Source organism: Chelonoidis abingdonii, chromosome 8 (assembly GCF_003597395.2).
Source record: "Chelonoidis abingdonii isolate Lonesome George chromosome 8, CheloAbing_2.0, whole genome shotgun sequence".
In the NCBI taxonomy this organism is placed as follows: Eukaryota; Metazoa; Chordata; order Testudines; family Testudinidae; genus Chelonoidis; species Chelonoidis abingdonii.
The window spans coordinates 95,299,387-95,320,054 of NC_133776.1; the positions used below are offsets into that span (position 1 = coordinate 95,299,387).

The 20,668-nt window shown below is 41.5% G+C and overlaps 1 protein-coding gene across 1 annotated transcript in view; it reads right to left on the minus strand.

Annotated features, from left to right (window-relative positions):
- Positions 1 to 20,396, minus strand: part of MAMLD1 (mastermind like domain containing 1) — a 112,540-nt gene extending 92,144 nt beyond the window's left edge. The window contains exon 1 of the mRNA XM_075068863.1: positions 20,153 to 20,396. Within this exon, the coding sequence (XP_074924964.1) occupies positions 20,153 to 20,194 (42 nt within the window). The 5' untranslated portion in view covers positions 20,195 to 20,396. The remainder of the gene's footprint in view (positions 1 to 20,152) is intronic.
- Between the last annotated feature and the right edge of the window lie 272 nt (positions 20,397 to 20,668).

A 20,668-nucleotide genomic window follows, 5' to 3' on the forward strand; every position in this document is an offset into this window, starting at 1 on the left:
TTGATATAAAGATCCAAGTCGTCAATTATCAAATTAAAGGAAAAGTCCAAGACGTTAACTTGCAATAAGAAACTGCTTTATATCCTTAATTCTTCTTCCAAAAAACTGTAGGCATGCTCAGCGATAACTTAAAATCGCTTTTTCTGCGGGACTTCTAAACCCCTTGACTTTAATGAGTCGTGCACTCATTTGATTTTATTACATGATATTTTTATACCCAAATTTGACTAAAACATGATGCGATTATACAAAGCAAATCAAGCCAGTTAATACAAAGCTAATTACATTCACTGGAGAACAGACTTGCTTTATCCCCTCAGTTGAGTAGTTGTATATTCAGCTCCAATGCTCTGATAGCTCCTGACAGCTGCTGGACACAGAAAGAAGTATTGTCAGGATAGCCGGATCAGCACAGAGACTCCCATTAGACAGGGCTTGTAGAGTAATACCGAGATCGAGAAGTGTGATGTAGTGACACTGTTGAAGACACATAACAAACAGCCTGGGATAGCCTCCAGCAGAACTGCGTACATTGATCTCTCTGTGTTATATAACCCCTCACGTAGCTTATCCACTTTGTGATTCCTAATACAGGGCAATGCTGCAGAAACTCATGACAAAAGATGGACTTGCAGTTTGCAATATTCTGCAAGCCAGAGGCAACACTAGCACAGCTTCTCTTCCACAGAGCCCTTACTTCCCTTCAGGTTACAAGGCATGCCTAGTTTCTACAGCAGTTCATCTATTAATATAAGCAGAATATGTCCACCCTCACTCAATACTGCAAATGCAGCTAGGTATGCTACTCCGTGCAGAGATCAAAACAAGTAAGACACATGTTCTCTTAAAGCTTTTAAATACTGATATATGATTATGCTGAAGTGACTATACTGTACCAGAACTATCAAACAGTCTCAATAGCAATAAAAGCTGTTGATGGCAGCCAGTCGGTGTGAGTGAAATTGTGCTATGATGTATAAATGATGCCTACTTCCTCTGAACGTAGGGATAAAAAGGACTATTGATGCCTGGACTCTTAAATAAAATAATTCTAATGGGATCTGCATGGGCAATACAGATCACAGCACAACTACAAACTGGACTTGGAAAGTGCATTCTTTCACTACAGCACTGCTGGATTGTGGGAGCAGTTATTGGCAGATAGGACAAGCCATAGAAAACGTGTGGTTTACTCAGTTTCTCAGCAGGGATTGCTATGCTATGAAGAAACAAGGCAGCAGGACCTGGGAAAGAGAACAATTTTTGTTTAACAATCTAAAAAACTTAATAATATCTCCCTCTAAGTCTCTCATGATGTTTAGACTTCTTTACGGAGAGATTTTTTTTTTTTATTAGATACTCCCATATTATACTGGACATTTGTTTATAAAACTCTCCCCTCCTCATAAGAGTGACCTGGCAATGAGAGCAGAAAAACAGTATCATTAAATCTGCAGTGGTAATATCAAAGTTGGAGGTAAGTGGAATAGCAGAGTCCTAACGCCTCTGGTTCTCATTACTACTGCTCACACTATTAAAAAGTTCAAAGTCTACTCATACAGTATCTGGCAGCCCTCCGCACAGACAAACACCACTTTCAATTATGTGAGCGTCTAATTTCTCTGGCTTACTTATTAAAGGATATATATTTCTTGAACTCAAAGCTGTGTACTTTCCTTTAAAAAAAAGAAGAACAGTGATATCTGGAAAATAGGTAAGTTGACAGAAACAATTTACTGCCATGGGCATAAACAAAACGCAAATGGAGAATGTTGTTTTTTATTTTGTTCTGAGCTCTATACATTTCCGTGCTTGGAGAGGTTCATCAGACAACTACTTTTTTTATTTTTTATGCACAGAAATTTTTTTATTAACAGACACAGTAGGAAAGTCCACTGCTGGCATCATTAGTTCATTCTCCTTATGAGCCCATGTTAATCTGAATCTTCCCCTGTTGCCAGCATCTCCACCTTCCACAAAGTGGATAGTTTTCTTTTTCATTCCACCTTGAGGAGAAGATAACTTGAAGGGCCATAGAAAGTTGTTCACTACTTTGAAGTTCTTGCCAACAGTACAGATCTCATGGACCACATCTTCCATGCAGATGATGCCATATTTCTCAAGAACCATTTGTTGTAAGGGCATGAGCTACTCAACGTCCAGAAAAGGAGGCGTTTGTCCATCCCAAACAGCTTTCATTATTTTAAAAGTTTAGTTTTTACCACCCCGACTTCATATTCATATCAATTTATTAATAATATATTCGAGTCAGTATTATTCTATCCTTAGTCTGTATTTATCTGAACTTGAGTACAGCACAATTAATGTACCTGTCCTTTGGTGTCTGGGGTGGAGTCACGCTACATGGACCTTTCTATCCATCCTGTATTATTGTTAGCCAGCTGGAGGGCCCATCCCTACAGTTTTTACTTAAGTAAACAGTCCCACTAAGCTCAGGGAGCTCTTGCTTGAATGAGGTCTGTTTGATCAGGCGCTAAACATCTACATATAATCCTTAACCAATTAAAGGTCTAAATAAACAGTTATTTAAAGAAAATATGCAGCAAAATCAGAGCACTAAAAATGAGACAATTAAAATGATCAGGGCACTAATGCCTCTAAGGAAGGAAGGATGCTTTTAACAGCACTAAAATATAAAATTGATTTGTACACATATTTGATAAAAAAAAAATCAATACAATTAGCAGTAACTGAATACTAGAAAGGGAAATTGATTGCTCAAAGACCCAGAGGAATATCAGTCCATTCTTCTAGATCCTCCACTCTTAATAAAAACATTTCTTTTTCATAATCCTGCCTGAATTCTTTCCCCATTGATAACACCATTAAACAGCTATTCTTTTATTCCTATTATCTGCAGTTCTGCTTGAATCACATTTAAAAGTTGTTTTAGAGTGGCATATTCTGGTCATTTTGCTCTCTGACGTACAGTCCTCCAAGCGGTAGCACAGAAGAATACTGGCTAATGAGCAGAAGCAAAAAAACGCAAGAGAAGTGCATATCAAATTAAATATCAAAGTTTAAATAAATGGATTGCCAGATAACTGATTTGCTTCATTAATTTAGTCCGTTTCTGCTGATTCCTCTCTTCTTTCTCAAAAGGAGAATAAAAAGCTTGTCCAAACAAATAAACATTTTGAAGCAAGACCCAACAATGAGAGAGCAAGGCTGCACATCTCAATTCTCCTGTCCTGCTTCTGTCTCTTGAATGATACCTCACCACAGAATGTTAAGGCTAGAAGTAGTGATTCCAAGAACAGCGGAATACTGAATTTATAGTCAATGTGGTTTCTGACAGTTTCTCCCCAAAAGCTCAAGCCTGCAAGAGAGGAGAGGATTCTCAGCAAGTTATAGCAGATACTCCCTGCCCTGCGGATTAGGCCCCCAGCAGAAGGTGCAGGCAGATAGAAGGCTCAGGATTGAATCAGTGGAAAGCATTTCTTCCTTATTCTGGATCTTGCATAGCAATAACGGGCATAAGTAAAGCAGAAACTAACTTGAAAAACAAAATATTTTCTTTCAGTTACAGATTAATGCTCCAGCCACTGTCCCAGGACAAACGCAAGGTGGCTAACTAGTGCAGGTTTCAGGCTAGCACAAATATCCCTTTCTGCACCAATGTAGGTCTGGCAGCACTAAGAACCAAATGCAGTGAGACACTTCAGGCTTCACCTTGGAAGATTCTTCTTCCCAAAGAGAGGTTTCATGTTACAGCCAACCACTGGATAGTGTGACAAAAGATGGACATCACATTGTTACTTTACACAGGTTTGCAAAGGAGGTTTCTCCCTTGAGATTTCTCCTTGGATATGAATTGCCTCAGCTGTTAAGCTTTCTGAATTGACTCCTATTGATATAAATTCTGAAAAGCCAAAAACTGCTGACAGGCTTTAACTGTTCATGAAAGGTCCTGATTGAGCAATTTACTTTAAGCACATGCTTAACTTCAAGCACGTCAGTAGCCTCAATGAAGTCAGTGGGTACTGAATGAATAGTCAATGAGATTACTCACATGCTTAAAGTTCAAGCAAAGTGCTTAAACATATGCTAATTAGGGACCAAAGGAATAACATCAAGAAATCACAGGCCAAAATAAAAAGGTAACCCTACTTCAGGATCACCATGTTTGCTTCTGAGGGAATTCCCAAATCAGACCTCTCTCCATACTCTCACACCTCAAGTCCTGTCATTCCTTGAGATAGTATACCTGTCTGAGAAGAGGCCTATAGAGAGAGTGTTCAACACTCAAGCAAAATAAATCCTGAGAAGAGAAGCTCCATATGGTTGAGTCAGAGATTGCAATGTCAATGGAGGAGAACACAGAATCTCAATCTGAAAAGATGAAATTGAACTCAAGGTACTTGGAGAAACACCAATGGAACAGTTTGAACCTTCTGCCAATAACCTCAACTAAGTTCTCTAGGACTTCCTCAAGACTTCACTCCAAAGCCTCTCTCAGTTTTCTTCTCTCAAGGAAGAAATATTACCTTACTACAGGAGTAGAAACCAGGGAACTCTTGAATTCTAAGGGCTTGTTTTCACATACAGTGCTGCAGCTGTAGCACTTTAGTGAAGACACTACTATGCCAACAGCAGAGTTTCTCCCATCAGCATAGTTAATCCATCGTGCGAAGAGGTGGTAGCTATGTCGATAGGAGAAGCTCTCGGGGGTTAGGTTGCTATAACTACGTTGCTCAAGGGCATGGATTTTGCACCCCCTGAGTGACATCGTCATACTGGTACATTTGTAGCATAGACCTGGCCTAATTCTAGATTTCTTTGCAGCCTTGGACAAATCTCTTCAGTCTCTTTACCTTATTTTCCCCTTCATCATCTGTGAAATGGGAAGACCAATACTTAATTTTACCTCACTCACAAGCATCACGTGAGGATTAACTGGTGGATATCTGTAAAGTGTTCTGGAGATAAAAAGTGTCACAGGAGCATTAAACATAGTCACCACGTCCCTACAAAGAAGATCCCTTAGTACGTCAATTGGACCAATGAATGGGGACTCCAGAAGAAACTGCAAGTCCCTCTAGCCAGCCAATTTATGAACCCTTCCTTGCTGGACCAGTTACAGCTAAATGAATACTAATCAAGAATGTTCAAGCTTCCTGAACATAGGAAAGAGAATATTCCCATTCCAGAAACCACCATAGTCTCAGACTGAATGCCACCTAAAGCTTGGTATTCTTGGTCATGTAGGAAACCAGAGTTCATCCACACATTCATTTTGGAGCATTCATACTTATAGATCAGCCCTTATTCTCTAGTGAAATCAAAGGAGACTCACTTTCTTCCACATATGGAGAAAGTTTTTAGGGAGAACCATAGAAGTCTTTCTTACATTTCCTTCTGATTTTTTACACTACATTAATTACAGTTCCTTCTTTTGAGGAGTGACACAAGTCTCCAGTCCCCTGATATCAGGACGTACTGCTACATAAGCAATCTATAGTTAATGGAGGAGAAGAACACTTCTCTGATGCCCAGGATGATGGAGCCTCAAGACAGCCTATAACTCCCAAACCTTGGGCAGGAGAAGGACTGGCATCTATTCTTCCACAAAATTAGTTCATCAAGCTTCTCATAAACCTCTTCAGGAGAAGGTGTTTTGGGCAGCAGTCTTATCGGCGGCTCACATAATCTTCAAAGCCATCTCAGTGGGCCTGATTCCTAGTGAGACTTATAGTCCACAACGAGCACCGGCTCAAAGCCAAAACACTACATATTGCAGCTCTGCACGCACTAATGTCTAAATCTAAATTATAGACGCCTGCTTTGGTCAGTCATCTGATAGATGGGCTTTAGATCAGTGGAAAAGCCGACTTTGCTTGCAGAAAAATCCTCCTAACAAATACAGTTAAGATGGTTACAGGGCAATTTAAGACTGTTTTGCCAGCTGAGACAGGTGGAAAAAAAGGTGCAAGCCACCCTGCACTTTATCCCCCAGTTTAATACCTGTTTCCACCTGCTGGCAGGGGAAAAAAAGTCACTGCACATGGATAGACAGAGGGTGCACTTCGTATCTTCTGCTGAAGAAAGTCTAATTTCTCTTGCAGAACAAAAATAAAATAAAAGGAAGAAAAGAATAATTGTAAACTGAAGAAACACAGTGAAGGACGAAGAAAACCTTTATCTGTGGGTCCACCTGGAGAAACAGAATAGCAAATTTCCAAACAAAAAAAGTGTTTACAGGTTAATTAGAAACCCCCGGGAATAAAGTTTACAATGGAAATCATAGCAGAAGCTTAAGCCCAGCTGACATACTGGGCATGGAAGTTATATACAAAACTATACCTGCAGACGCTCATCAGGCTTCTTAAAAAAAAATAAAGAGTAATGTTTTCAGACCATACCAGCTAGTCTTGGTTAGCTGCATTTTCTTAATAATGCATACACACACTGAGAACACATTTCCTTTGTAATCGTGTGAACGTTATAAACTCATGTTACACTAGGGTAATTTAACTTAACTGAGCTCTTGGTTTCATAAAAAGTGTAACAGTTTGCTCCACTGTACTCTGTGTGGCAAGCCATTCAATGGTACAATTTTCCATAATCCCAGTGTAAAGGTCTATAACTATTTCTATTCACAGCGTGAATACTAACAAAGGGACTTTCTGTGGATTAGTCTGAAGCTGTAAGTGGGTGCTGGGCTACTATGGAGACCATTTTAAATGATGAAATATTAGAAATGCAGTTACAGATATAAGACACTTGGAAGGACTGGCCAGCCACCAGTATCAGTCATTTACCCTGCAGTTTGCCATTGCTGCCATCCTTAGATATGATAAAATTAAAGCTACTGGCTTACGTAAGACTTCCAATAATTAATTCATGCCTTATCTTCACAAAGTAACAACATCCAAAAAATCAGTGCCATACAGGCAAGTGCTATGGGTTTCCTCACACAACAACACTTGACATTCTACATTACCGCAACTCGCAAGATTTCTGTGCATGCTGACTGTATGTGGTTTGGGCACGTGAGCATCAGAAACAATTTAGAGTGGCTAATTTTGACTTCAAACTCTATCTATGGAGAGTCTTTCAAAAGTTGTGTCTCTCGTCAGCTTTGGGGCGGGGGGGAGAGGAGAAGAAAAAGTGTTGGTAGGAGATGTTCAGAGCCAGAAGGACTTAGGGCAAACAAGACTGCCTGAGTCAAACTCTTTCCAGATGTAAAGCACATATGTAGAAGATATTGAAAAGCAAAGTGGGGTGCTTTCTACTTGTCTGTGACCCTGAAAAACTTAATAAATCTATTGCTAATTGAAGCAAAGCATTCTCCCTTCAAAACACAGAGCAGTCACAGCATCCAATCAATGGCATGATGCATAACTAACATGATGATACTAATAGACTGTCCCAAAGTCATAGATGTATCTGCAATCTTCTAGAAGTAGCATTTCTCCAGTAACTTCACATTTATTAACTTGTTTGCTTTCTGATTGTTGGATCTGTTTCCCACTCCCAAGGCATGTATATTTATCCTTTTAGTTTAACACTACAAAGTAATCAAATCACTCCATTACAGCTGACTTTAGGGGCCCTGAGGGGGTAAGGAAAAGCATCCCAATTTTCACTTATATCCTTCACACTTGCCCTAAACTTTACATTTCACTCATCTACACTCATGGAATTTGAGAATACTGAATTTTAACTGACATGAGAAGTTATCTGAGGACATAGGACTTTCACTTGAAATTAAGGCTGATCTACCTTCTGGGATGTGTGACCACGATTCACTTCTGATAAAGACTGAAAGCTCATTAATGCACTCACTTCTGCTTCAAGTCAAAGGCAAGTGTTGTTGCAACCACAAAAACATCCATCCAGAGCTATGTACAGTTCAAGCCAACCAAGCCCATGAATAAGAAGACTAGGAGATGAGATAGGGAGGATTTCAAACTTTACCTATTCTACAGATTTGATGGGGGAGCATAATGGGAGAAGAGAGAAAAAGACAAGGTTCAGAGAGCCAAGAACAATATGGATATTGAGCAAAAGACACTTCTTTGAGGGGATTTTGGCTGTCACTCTTGAGCACAGCTCACTGACAGTTCTATATGATGAAATATTAGAAAAAATGAAGAGTAAATCACCCTTGGCAGCAAAAGGCAGAAAGAATCTTTCATATCACACAAATGCCAATGTCCCACTGTTACCCAATGCAAATTTTTTTTGTTTAAAATTAACCAGAAATAGTCCCATGTGTTTAAAAATAGCTTAAACAATCCACAGTTAAAATACTTGGAGGACCTCCATCATTATTAAGACGTAATATAGTTGATTTAAATTAGATTTTATTATTTAGACTCCAACCAAGGTGCTAAAAATGTAGTCAGTTTTTTAAAAAAATCTGAATGCAGCCTGCAATCAAATAATCTTAAAGAATTATGTTTTAGTGCATCAGCAATGTCAGGCATTTCAGAGCAGTAGCATCAAAACTAGCTATTTGCTGCTTGTAGAGAGTAACTCTCTTTGAAAAGGGAGGAACAAACATTCTTTTCTAATGAGTCACCATTTGGCAGCCACAGATCAAAACCTTCTGCCTGTGTTACTGACTGTAGTACTGTACATAATTGTTTTTGCAGCCTGTGTGATTTTTTTTTTAAATCAACAGAGTTAATTAAGAAAATAAGTATCCTTAGAAAAACAGGCAAAACCCAAGTCCTTAAACATGATCTACTAGGTTACTGAAATACCATAAAAGTTCTGAGATTATTTCCATACATAAATTCTGCTTTCTGAAAACTCTAGTAAAAGCAGAAGCAGCTGGTCATAGCAAAATGAAATTACCTTCAGTATCTATTCTGTATCTTTCTGTTAACCATACCAGATGGATATTTGACAGTTATTTTGAAACTATTATCTCACTGTATTGGGAAAAGGCTTCTAGGGTTTGAGTGGAACAGTACAAACTACAATATCCATTTAGCATGTTCACATAATCAATTGTGGCAAATAGAACCTTGTGAAAACCTCAGCTGGTGAACAAACTATTCTAATGTATTCCTAAAAGCATATCTCATTTCCCCACTCTTAGAGAGCTTTTTCTTCATTCCTGCCTGTACCAAAGGGGAAGACACAATGCAATGTCCATTTAAAAAGAGTTCAGCTTGGTTTAGTTGGATCACTGGAGCCAAAGCATGAGTATAACTGGAACATTCTGTTTGAAGGCTTCAGCTGTCAAACTTTCTCTGAATGTTAAGTTTGCAACAAAGAGGAGATTTTAAATAAAGTTCATATTTAGTAGGGCACAATAATATGCTAACAGACTTTATTTTTAAATATAAGTTTCAGACATGTGGAAGGTGCCAGACTTAAGGCACTGGAAAATGAAGATTTCAATGAATCATAAGCACTTTAATTAGTTAACCGTCACATCACGTCACACCCTTAAGAATATTATTAGCCCCATCTCACAGATGGGAAAGTGAATATATGTCTGCACAGCATTTTAGAGCAACCCTACAGCCTGGGTTAACAGACTCCGGCCAGTGGGACTTGTGCTAGCAGTCTAAAAATAGCTGTGTAGACCAGTGGTTCTCAAACTTGCTCCAGGCCAATGGGAGCTGCTAGAAGCGGTGCGGGCCGAGGGACATACTTCCCACAGCCCCCATTGGCGTGGAGTGGTGAACCACAGCCACTGGGAGCTGCAATCGGCCGAACCTGCAGACGTGGCAGGTAAACAAACTGGCCTGGCCTGCCAGGGGCTCTCTCTGAACAAGTGGCGGCCCTAGTTTGAGAACCACTGGTGTAGACACTGCTTTGAAGATGCGGCTTGGGCAGGAGTTCAGGCTATGAAGCCTAGTGAGGGGGTGGGTTTCAGACCCCAAGCCGCAACTTCAGTGTGTTGTCTATACAGCTAATTTTTAGAGCACTAGCACCAGCCCAAGTCCAGCGACTATGCTTTGTAGACACACCTTAAGAGGCTAATGCCTACTCTCCCCAACTGCGTCCATTCATTTTAGTTGCCTCCATTTTTGGCGATGTGACTTGAGACACCTAGCACTAGATTTTCAGTGGTAGAGTGCATGTGCAGCTTCCACTGAAATTTGTGGAGCTGTAGATGTTCAACACCTCTGAAAAATCAGGTCCTAGGGATCTCAAAGCTGAGAGCGCAGAACCTGAGGCAACCAAAATTAGTGGACACTTGAAAAGGGTAGCGAGAGCATTAGTCAGTCTCCTTGCTCATTCAGTCCTTGGCCTCTTTGTCAAGACTGCAAACAAAGGTATCAAATGTCACAGACACATCTGTGGCCACTAAGAACTGGAGTGGGACCTACAACTTGTTTCACATTAGCTATCAAAAAGCCATGAAATATAATTTTTGGTTACTAGAAGGCTCCATATCTCATTACCAGTCTATTGAACCCTCCAGTCCTTTACACAGATTGATTTTAATTTAGGTTCAATTTACCCTCAAATTAGGGGTTATTGGAGTAAATGTTTACAGTAACTGGTTACACTTTGGCCTGGGGATGGAGAATATAGAAGGAAGGGATTCCTGGAAATAATCCGATTTCTCTTCAGGACAACCAGAATATTCCATCTTTCTATTACTTCTTTTGGCAATCCAGTCACTCCTGCCCCAAACCCATGTGATAACACCATGTTCCTTCACATCTTCAGTAAGGCCAGTTTCAGAGTCAAACCCTGCTGTCTTTATTCTGTCCTTATGTAGGGAAAGCGTCCTATCAAATTCAATGAGAGGGTTTTGCCTGAGCAAGGACTGCGGGATTGGGCTGTCACTGCACAACTCACATGCATGACCCCAAAGCAAACAGTAACCTTTTGTTTCTGCTAGAAGTAAAACAGCAATATGTGACCAATTATTTTCCAGCCATATGTAATAAATTACACTTTTAAAGTAACTTCAGTAGGCCTGCTCAGAGGTGGTCAACGTTAGGATGAGGAGATGCATGAAAAAGATTCAGCAGACAATACAGTTCTTTTCACACCACACTGCCAAGGCTAGAGAAAGGCTAGGTTTCTGCTGAGATAGCTCGATCTTCCCAAACGAAATGAAAAAAACAACAACAACAAAAAAAAACCAACCTTCACTGTAAACATTACGGAGCACAATACATGAAAAGAAGAGATTCATAAACGGGATTCATCACAAAACCAGACTCATTGCCTTCCTTCAGGACCATACCCTGTTCTCAAAGCACCGTTTCTGATGTCAGTGTGAGTCCCACATATAGACTATACGGCCTTGTGTGTTGTTCCTAAGATTTTTACTTTTTAATAGAGAATCTCCAGTCTGGAAGAAACCCAAGCCATATTCAATGCTTGTTTGTTGCAATTAAGAAGACCTTTAAAAGTCACCCTTATAAAAGCCTGAAATTCACCCAAAATTATTGAATGGATTAAAGCTGTACTTCTGGGGAAATATTTGCCGAAACCGTAATTATAATTTTTCTCTAGCTATAAATCATTTCTATATCTCTGGCTACAACGAGTTAACAACACCATTTACACTAGTGCTGTTGTATCTTTAGAAGCAACAAGATTATGTACTATAATTCTAATGCCAGCACAATTATTTTAACACTGAGTGTGTCAGGTTTGACTCTATACCCCCTAAATTAATTTCAGAGTAGTGGCTAAATAAAATGGCATCCTTTTTTGTGCTTTTGTTATAACATGCTCATGTGCAGCAAACTGTGAAGAAAATGTAGTAATTAGAGGTTAAATTAATCCCTGACAGACAAGCAGCTTAGTAAAACCGGGCCCTCTTCACAAAACATAGCATAAAGCTTGCCAGTCTTTCAAAATATGCACAAAAAACATGCGAGATTGGCAAGTACGTTACAACTGCAGTCCAACCAAAAGGAGTAACATTCAAAAGTCAGAGTAAGTCTTCAAATAGCCTGTATTAACACCTAAATCTTATTTAAAACATGTGATTTAGAAATCAATGCTATTGTTGTTGTAGACACCCTGATCAAGATCAACAACTTGAAACTAAAGAGGCTTACATAGCAGTACAGGCTTTATAATCACAGTATGATCAACCTCTGATATTAACTAGAAAGCTACTTTTATGGTTCTGATTTTAATGTAAATCTCGAATAGCAAAGCTCTATCTACTCCCTGCAAAAATAAAATGTGTTGCATAATTCTGACAAATTAAATGGGTGTGGTTTGGGAGAGTTTAATTTTTAAAAAATTCAAAGGTATTTGATTCAAAGATGAGAAGAACCTTTGCTGGAACAGAGTAAGGAAAAACCAATGCAATATATAAAGACACCTGGCCATACAATGTTGATACTCTCCACTAATTTGTGTGTGCGTGTCAAATTCAAGTAAATATTTCTCTGACCCTAATGACTGATATAAAACTGTCTTATGAACAAGTCCCTCAAAATAAGGTTTCTAATTAGAGAGGGAAAGGGTGAAAGGCATTTATTTTGAAAAAAAATCCACTGCTTTTACACAGCTATTCACCTCTCCCCTACACCTTCCATCCCACTTAGTTTACACATTACCTATGAAGGTGGAAGGTGCAAAAAAAAAAACAAAAAAACAAAAAACCAAAAAAAAAAACAACCTGGCTTCCCCCAGGGCTATTACACTGATGCCACTCAATAGATTGCCTGACATGGGGTGAAACAATAAGACAGTTAACACCCTCCCCTGCAGAGGTAATCCATATCATGTCTGCAGCAGACTGAACCTCCAGCGGTCTGTTCCTGAACTGGAGAGCACAATGGGCTGCTGTGGCTAGATCACCAGGTAGATTCAAAAGAAAACAACATCTTACAATCAAGGTGAAGGAGAATTGGTGTCTATGAGGTTCTCGGATCTACTTGGGAGTGCATTCATAACACTGGACAGACCTGAAATATCAGCTCATCAATGATTAATGAACTAGGACATGCTCCAGGAGGTACTTGTACAGCACAGCCTTGTTGATAAAGCTGCCAAGTTCTTTGCCTGGGACAGGCAGACAAAGAAAGAAGCAAGAGTTTGAAATGGTCCACCAGAAGGACCAGGTGTGTCATTACCAGTGACACAACTTCACTACTTCATAACAATATTTTTAGAGCTTGGACAGCTTGCAAAATAAATACATGATTTTTCACTCACTGGCCTCCTGTCAGTAGCAGCCCTTTAATGGGTCAATACTCATCACTGGCTCATTGCACTGATTAGGCAGAGCCTAGACTAAGAGGTAGTAGGAAGTGTCACTGCCCCAAGAGGAGCAACGGGAGATGCAGAGGCTGCATCATTCCCTCTGCAACATCCCTTTGTGAGCATAGGCCTAGGGACACCTCCATTGCCCCATGAGAGCATTGTGAGGTTCACAGGCATTCAGAAGATGATTGTAAGTCCTTTGGAGTAGGGACAGCGCCGAGCACAATGGGCTCCTGGTCCATGACAGGGCTCCTAGATGCTACAGTCATACAAATAATCATAAGAAGAAGTAATCCCTGCTATACTCAGAGCTAACCACTCCTACTCAGAGCACAGAGGGTGCAATTCAGTCTGGCCTTATGCAAGCTCACACCTCCCTCACAACTGCTTTCCCGTACAAGGGCCAGCCAAAAATTTGACCCAAACGATGGTCTCCTCCAGATTTCTCAGACTTTTTCCCTTTCCTTTCCTCCAACAAGCAGCCATGAGAAGTGGGAGTATGGCATTTCGCACTCCCCTTCCTCGAGGACACAGGACGTGATCCGTGAACTTTTACTCATGGGAGAAAAATCACGGTCCCTCACATGCCTAAGTGTTACCAGAACAGGCCCACCAAGAGAGAAAAGAACATTACTCTCTCTGACAAAATACATTACCGAGCGCAACTCATTTCATCTAAGATGCACAATAACGTCACACACTTTTTAGAAGAGTTGATGTGGCTGCCTGGAAAATTCCAAGCAAAACAAACCATCTTTTCTTCTGCTTTGTTTCCTTTCCCTCCATTTTTAATTTATTATTATTATTGAGGAGATTTACATGGGGAATAAAAAAACCTTCATTTTTTAAAGAGCTCATTTATACTTTCTAGTTACCCCCATCTGAATGCATTACTCTCTGTGACAATGCAATTGGTTGCTTTGAAAATGATGAGGTCATACATAGAGAACTATGGTCCCAATTCTGCTACTCTTAGTCACACGGAGAGATACTTTCATCCTGAATTAAGGTGCACAATCTGGCTCTCAGGGAACTGCAGGTGACAAATATCTCCCTCTTTCCTGCCGGATAAGGTGAAACCTTTAAGTAACAAAGCATTTGGTTTTCCACGAAAAGTGCTCCCAATAATAAAAAGCAAGAGAAATACAGAAAGGGATGTCAATGCTGATTGTTTTGCAAAGTTTTCCTGAAGCTATCAGTAGCCTGAAGTGGGGCAAAGAAAGGCAGATGTAATCAATAAAATCTGACGTACATTTGCTACCTCCACTCAAACTAAAGAAATATTTCAGTTTAACATACCAGGAATTCAGATACCACAGTGATAAGTGCAATACAAGTTGCCTAGTTAATTTGAAGCAATGGCCTTTTTGACTGGCCACATCTTATGCGTTTAAACAAGATAAAACTCTTAATGACCATACCAAAGTATCTTCTACATTTGGCATTCTAAGGCAATTTTCTGAAGTTCCCTCTCCAAAGTTTCTGGCAAGAAATGAAGTGCTGCATAATTTTAGGGTTCAACATCTGAAAAAATTAGAACAGTCTCAACTATTCTTTGAGATGTATAAAAGAACAGTTGAAAAACTTACAGTTGACTGGTGCTACCTAGGTTACCCGTCAATAGCACTGAAACTGGTATATTATTAAGAGAGGTGTATGATGGGAATTGGTTTATTGTGCTGATCCATAGTAACCAGCTCCTGTTTGTCCATCATTTATCTCTCTCACCAGCGACATATGGGTTTGTCTATTCACACTCTCAGCATTCTATCTGCTCCAATAAACAGTCAGCCTTTTTTGCTTGGATGAAGAGATTTTTTTTTTAGTTACATCCATTCTGTGCGTATCAACATTTATGGCAGCCAGATAATTGCCAAAGAGCTCAAGGGGATAAAAGCTACCTCTTTATAACAAACACCCCCTTAAAGAAATCAATATTGATATAAAACATTGTAACGCGAAGCTTTGGTGTATCTTCTGCTTCCTTCAGTGTGAAAGCCATTTTTCTAAATGGTAAGTCAGAGAACATTGGACAGAAAGCCTTACTAATGAATTAAAATACTGCTCTCCCCATAGAGGCTGAAAATTAGCAGCGTACAATATTAATCATTCCTTAAAAAAGTGAGTGGCGAATCTGTCAGATATAAAGAAAGAGGTTTTTTTAAAGAGGTTTCATCTAAAGGTTTCATGTTGCTGACAACTCACAAATGGCCAGCAGATAGGAACAATGCAAACTTCGGGATTTTCCATTTCCTTTCAATTTAAAAGCCTCAGCCAGCTTCCTACTTCTCCATGGCTCTGCCCCCCAAGTCTGCATAAATCTAATTACCCCACTCTTTGCAAGATTTAAATGATCCCTCTACAGCTATTTTTCAAGGAACATGGGACATTTATCGATCAAATGATTGGGAACTCTCAAACTGTACACTATTTAGCCTTCTTAATTTACTGTTTCCATTGTCCTTCACCTCTCCCTCCAATTGTTTGTTACGCTCATTGCAGCTAGTTTCCAGTTAGGTCCCAATCCTGCAATTAATATCCCCATGGGTTGACCCTTGTTCCTGCAGAGCTCTGATTGCAAGATTGGAATCTTTGATTATAAACTCTAAGGCAGTAACTGCTTCTTCATGTGTGTTCAGACAGTGCTTAGCACAACAGGTCTCTAACCCTGAGTGGGTTCTCTGGGCGCTACCACAATATAAATATTAAGTACAGTAGTCACAATGGAATATTAAGAACAATTCACTGCAAGATACCCAATACAATGTATTTATAAGGCACCTCTTACATCTGTGCACTGAGAAGCCATAAGAGGCGTGATATTTTAACTGCTGGCAGTAGTAACTCTTCCAAGAAACATTAATAGCTACCTTCACTCTTCAAAGTCTAAAGAATTACTGTTTCAAGGATTTAAAAGTGGAATCCTATAAATATTTGCCCTTTTGAGTTTGAATTATTAGTTGCAAGGGTTTTTAAATTCTATTTTTTGTAATCAGAAACTCAGTTAGAAAAGAACAAGATTTGCTTTGGGCTGCTCAGCGATAACCATTAAATAGCTTTTCACTCACTGGAGAGAGGCGCTGTTAACTGCATATCACCTTCTTTACGATACATAGTATTTGTTTTTCATCCCTCAGCAACAGACTATTTCCTGGTTGAGTTTAAAAACTCAGTGACGTTCCTGTTTCAGCCCACACATCTGTGTCACTGTCAACGTCAGTGGCAGGAAAACATTAGAAGTCACCCTCTGCTAATGGTTTCCTAACATGGAATTTCCTTCTATCTTTCTCCCTCAACCCACCTCCTCCCTCCAGCCAGACACATCTTTCCCAAATTGCTTTCTTTTGCCCTTCCAAACATATGGCACAGAAAGACAACTGAAAATAGTCACTGCCAGAACAGAGAGATTATGGTTATTTAATACCACAGAGTAACTTATTCAAACTACTCTTGCCTGCCTTTGACTTAGAAGCCTGTATGTATATGTGTTCAACCAGCCTTTCATCTGAGTGTCTCTTATACAAAACACATATGTTTGTCTTGCAAGCATCTGGCATCTCCCATCGTAGTATTAGTGCCTCCCACCCCTAATATTATACTTGTAATCAGTGATCTTACATAAATGTATAAGAAAATATATTCTCCTGCTCAGTGTGTGGGCGTGTTGGGCTGGGGAGCATGCCAATAACTAGTAAAGCAATATGTGAGACCATTACTTTTCCCCCTGTTGAGAATATGCTATTTAGTATGCAAACTATGAGCACCTAGAGAAAAGAGAGATGTTTCTTTAAGGGAAAGAGCTGATTAGCTGCTCTTGCTGGCAGCAAACAGCTGGTCAGTCGGGCAGGTTCAAGGCCATTTCAGCTCCCTCTCTTATGGAGGCACCATATGTTCCATCTCTCACATCAGCAGCTTTATTTTCCAATAATCTTGCTCCAGAAGGGAAGCAACAAAGGAGGGGAAGGCGGGGAGAGCCCGCGTTCTGCACTTGGCTTATTATTTCCCAGTGTCAGTTTTGTATGTGGACAGGCTAGCCTTCCTCTCAGCCTGGGCTAAAACCAGGGAAGGGGAAAGGCACCTGGGAATGCTTTTTGCCTTCATTTCCTTCTAGCAAGCTGACTGGTGGGGGGAAGGGAGGAAGAATTCCCACATTAAGATAAATTGATTTTTGTGGGGTGGAGAGATCTCACTTCCGGCTGCAATAGGTAATACACTCATTCAGGTCCCCCCCAGGCCATAGGGGTCAGTTTCTCTCCTTTCGCCAAGCAATCGACCTCTGAGATAGACAAGCCGCAGGAATTAACCAGGGATTAGGGGTTAAACACAAACATTATATAATAGGTGAAATATTTCCTCCACTTGCTCAGTTTAACCCCCAGCTTTCTCCAGACCGCTGGAAAGCTCTGGGCGTTTCAGCTCACAGCTGGGAGGTGGCCGCCCAAAAGAAATGCCAGCCCCTGGAAGGGGGACAGAATCATAGACTATCCGGGTTGGAAGGGACCTCAGGAGGTCATCTAGTCCAACCCCCTGCTCAAAGCAGGACCAACCCCAACTAAATCATCCCGGGCAGTGGTGTTGCAATAGGCAGCAGGAAGGAAGGAGGCCAGGAGTCCACACCAGCGGGTGACACGAAGCTCTGGAGTCGCCGCTGCTTTGCACGGGTCATTAGCTGCTCCACAGGCCAGGGAGCGAGCGAGCTCCTGCAGCGGCAGGAGCGGGGAAGGCGCCCCCTGCACCACGCACAGCGGGGATTTCTCCAGACGCACCCGGGAAGGGACCAGACACACTTAATCTCCACATTTGCAGCTCGCAGGCTGGGGAAGCACGACAGGGAGAGGGAGGAGGGGGTCATTTTAGAGGTCACCCCCGCCCGCCACCACCGTGGGAGAGAGGGAGGCTCCTTGTCCAGCAGCGATGCGGAGACTCCCGGCGGAGCCACCCGGGTGCCTGGAGGGCTAATCTGTTTGAGACGGGAAGATGCAAAGTGGTGACGGGAGCCTGCAAATTGCAAAGAGGGAATTAGAGCCCTGATCATGTTAGACAGCGATTGGGCGTCCCAGGCTTTCCTGCAACCTATAAATCTCCAGTTACAAACGCTCGGCTCGCTGCACTAGTCCCTCCCTTTGCTCGGCTGCTAGCCTCGTGGAAAACAAAAGCCGCTTTTTAATTTATTGTTCCAGGAACAGGAGAAAACGGCCTGAAAGGAAACTAAAGCCCGATTTCTTCCAGGGAAACTGCCGTTCCCCACACCCCCCGGGAAACCTCCAAGTCCCCTGGTTACAAACTCCCGCCACCCCCCTAACAAAAAGAGGCTGCAATGCCCTCAGCCCTACCCCACTGCACCCCGGGGCCAGGAGACCCAGCAAGGAGCAGAAGCCAAACAGCACCCAAACCAACCCGCCCCCCTCAGCAACTTCCAAAGGGGTCCGAGCCACAGGACGCGGGGAGATAATTTAGGGAGGGGGGTCAAAGGAAAGCGAAGAGAGGAAGGATACCACATCACAGGGCTGCAGGTTACAGGAGAGACAGGGAAGCGAGACAGCGAGTTGGTTGTTTACCCTGCGACTGCCTTAAACGCGGCTCTTAATCATAGGATGAGAAACCAAAACAGTTTAAAAACGTGAGTCAGCAGGCATTTTATTTTAAAAACAGCCCCGTCTCCGATCCAGTCTTACACACTCAATTTGCACCTTCTCGCCTCACTCCGGGGTCACTCCTGTTTACACACACACACACCGCTCTATATTGAAGGGGGTTCGAATTTGTGCTGCAAACTCTCGGAAGGAATAACTAGAGGGCTCCTTATGCTTTCAGCTGGGTCTTTTGTTCAAATCCTGCCTGCAAAGTGTGCACTTTACACTCCAAAAATAAGCACAGACTTTTCTGCCAACAGAATAGAAACACACGCACACACCCCTAGCACCCCTCATCCTGTGTGTGACACCTTGCTGGGGAGTCCCCTTAAATAGGTGGGTTTTATTCGTCCATGTCTGTTTGATCTAAGTTTAAATCAAAAGCCCCCAGTAATTAGACTAAAGCAAGCCTTCCTGTACTGCTCTGTTTACACAGGGATACTACAGCTCCAAGGGCTGAGTGTACTGGCAGGTTTCTAATCCTATTAGTCTCTGTGCAGTCAGCATTTAATCTAGGATAAAAATCAGGCAGCAGCTACTTCCTTTCCGGACGGATTTCGAGACACATTTCATGATGAAATATAATAATAATTAATAATAAAGTACCTTTTGCATTAATCATCTCAGCCCCGTGCCAGGGTGCAGGCAGCAACCAGAGACATTCGTATCTGCATTTGTACTCTGCCTCTTTGCTGGTGCTAGCAGGGAGCAGGAGGATCGTGTGTGTTTCTCAGATCATGAACAAACCAAGACGGTGCGTTTGTCTAAGAAATAAAACTATTCCGCGACCTAGGAGACGTTCTCTGACTGAACCGACCGATCCGAGACAGAAAGGGGAGGAAAGTGTTGCAGGCTTCTCGCTCTTTGCCAGGCTGCTGCTTCCCAGCCAGACACAGAGGCTGCACTTTGTCTGCTTCCTTGAAGCAAAGCTCCCGGAGTTTCAGATCTCTCCTGCCACACACCAGCCTGTCCCACTTTCTTTTCTTTAAACCAGACAATCGAAGGGATCACCTTGATTCAGCACCATTTTAGACACCGACAGACCCCCTTCCAGACTGACACCAGTTTATCAGAATGGACGGGTCAGTCTTCTCACCAACTTACCCGGTTTCTTTTAAATTGTTAAAGCCCCAGCCGTGGTTTGACAAATATCAACTAGCAGAATAAAACAAGCCCAAGGTGGGTACTTCCAGGGACCACGCCTGAGAACTTTACAATCCCAGGCTCCCAGGCGCTCACGTTATAAACGGCACTAAACCTGGGCAGGCAATTATTTGGATACGAATTAAGCCCCTTTAAATCAACTACAACTTTTCCGGTTCATATCAATTCCACATGCTACTTACTGGAATATGTGGCTCCATGACCCGCTGGGAAACCAGAAGCATCTTGGACTGGTGATCAACCAGCTGTTAGATCCACTTTGGCTGTATTGAACAAAACCACGCAAAGCAAAATACTCTAAGATTGTTTTCTCCTTTTAGGTTCCAGACAAGTTCATCCTGGCACTGCAGTTTGCTAATGATTCACTGTCCGTCTCAATCTGCTCACTACATTTCCATCAACCCACAGCTTCCTCACTTAGAAGGTGGAGTTTGTGGGGTTTAAGTTACTGATAGGCATATCTAACTGCTGTGTCACTCAAAGAGGAGGAGACACACTCTCTCTCTCTCTCTCACACAACATACAAAACCACTCTAGTCTTAAAGGGGAAGTGTCACTTTCTTTTCCCCTCTAGAAACTGGATCCAAGGAATTATTTGTTCAGTGCATGGAGGCAAATAATTATACAGTCTGTATGCACCCTACTTGAACATGCAAAGAGCTGCTTAGCATTTTTATAGCCTTCTCCTGGATGTGTAA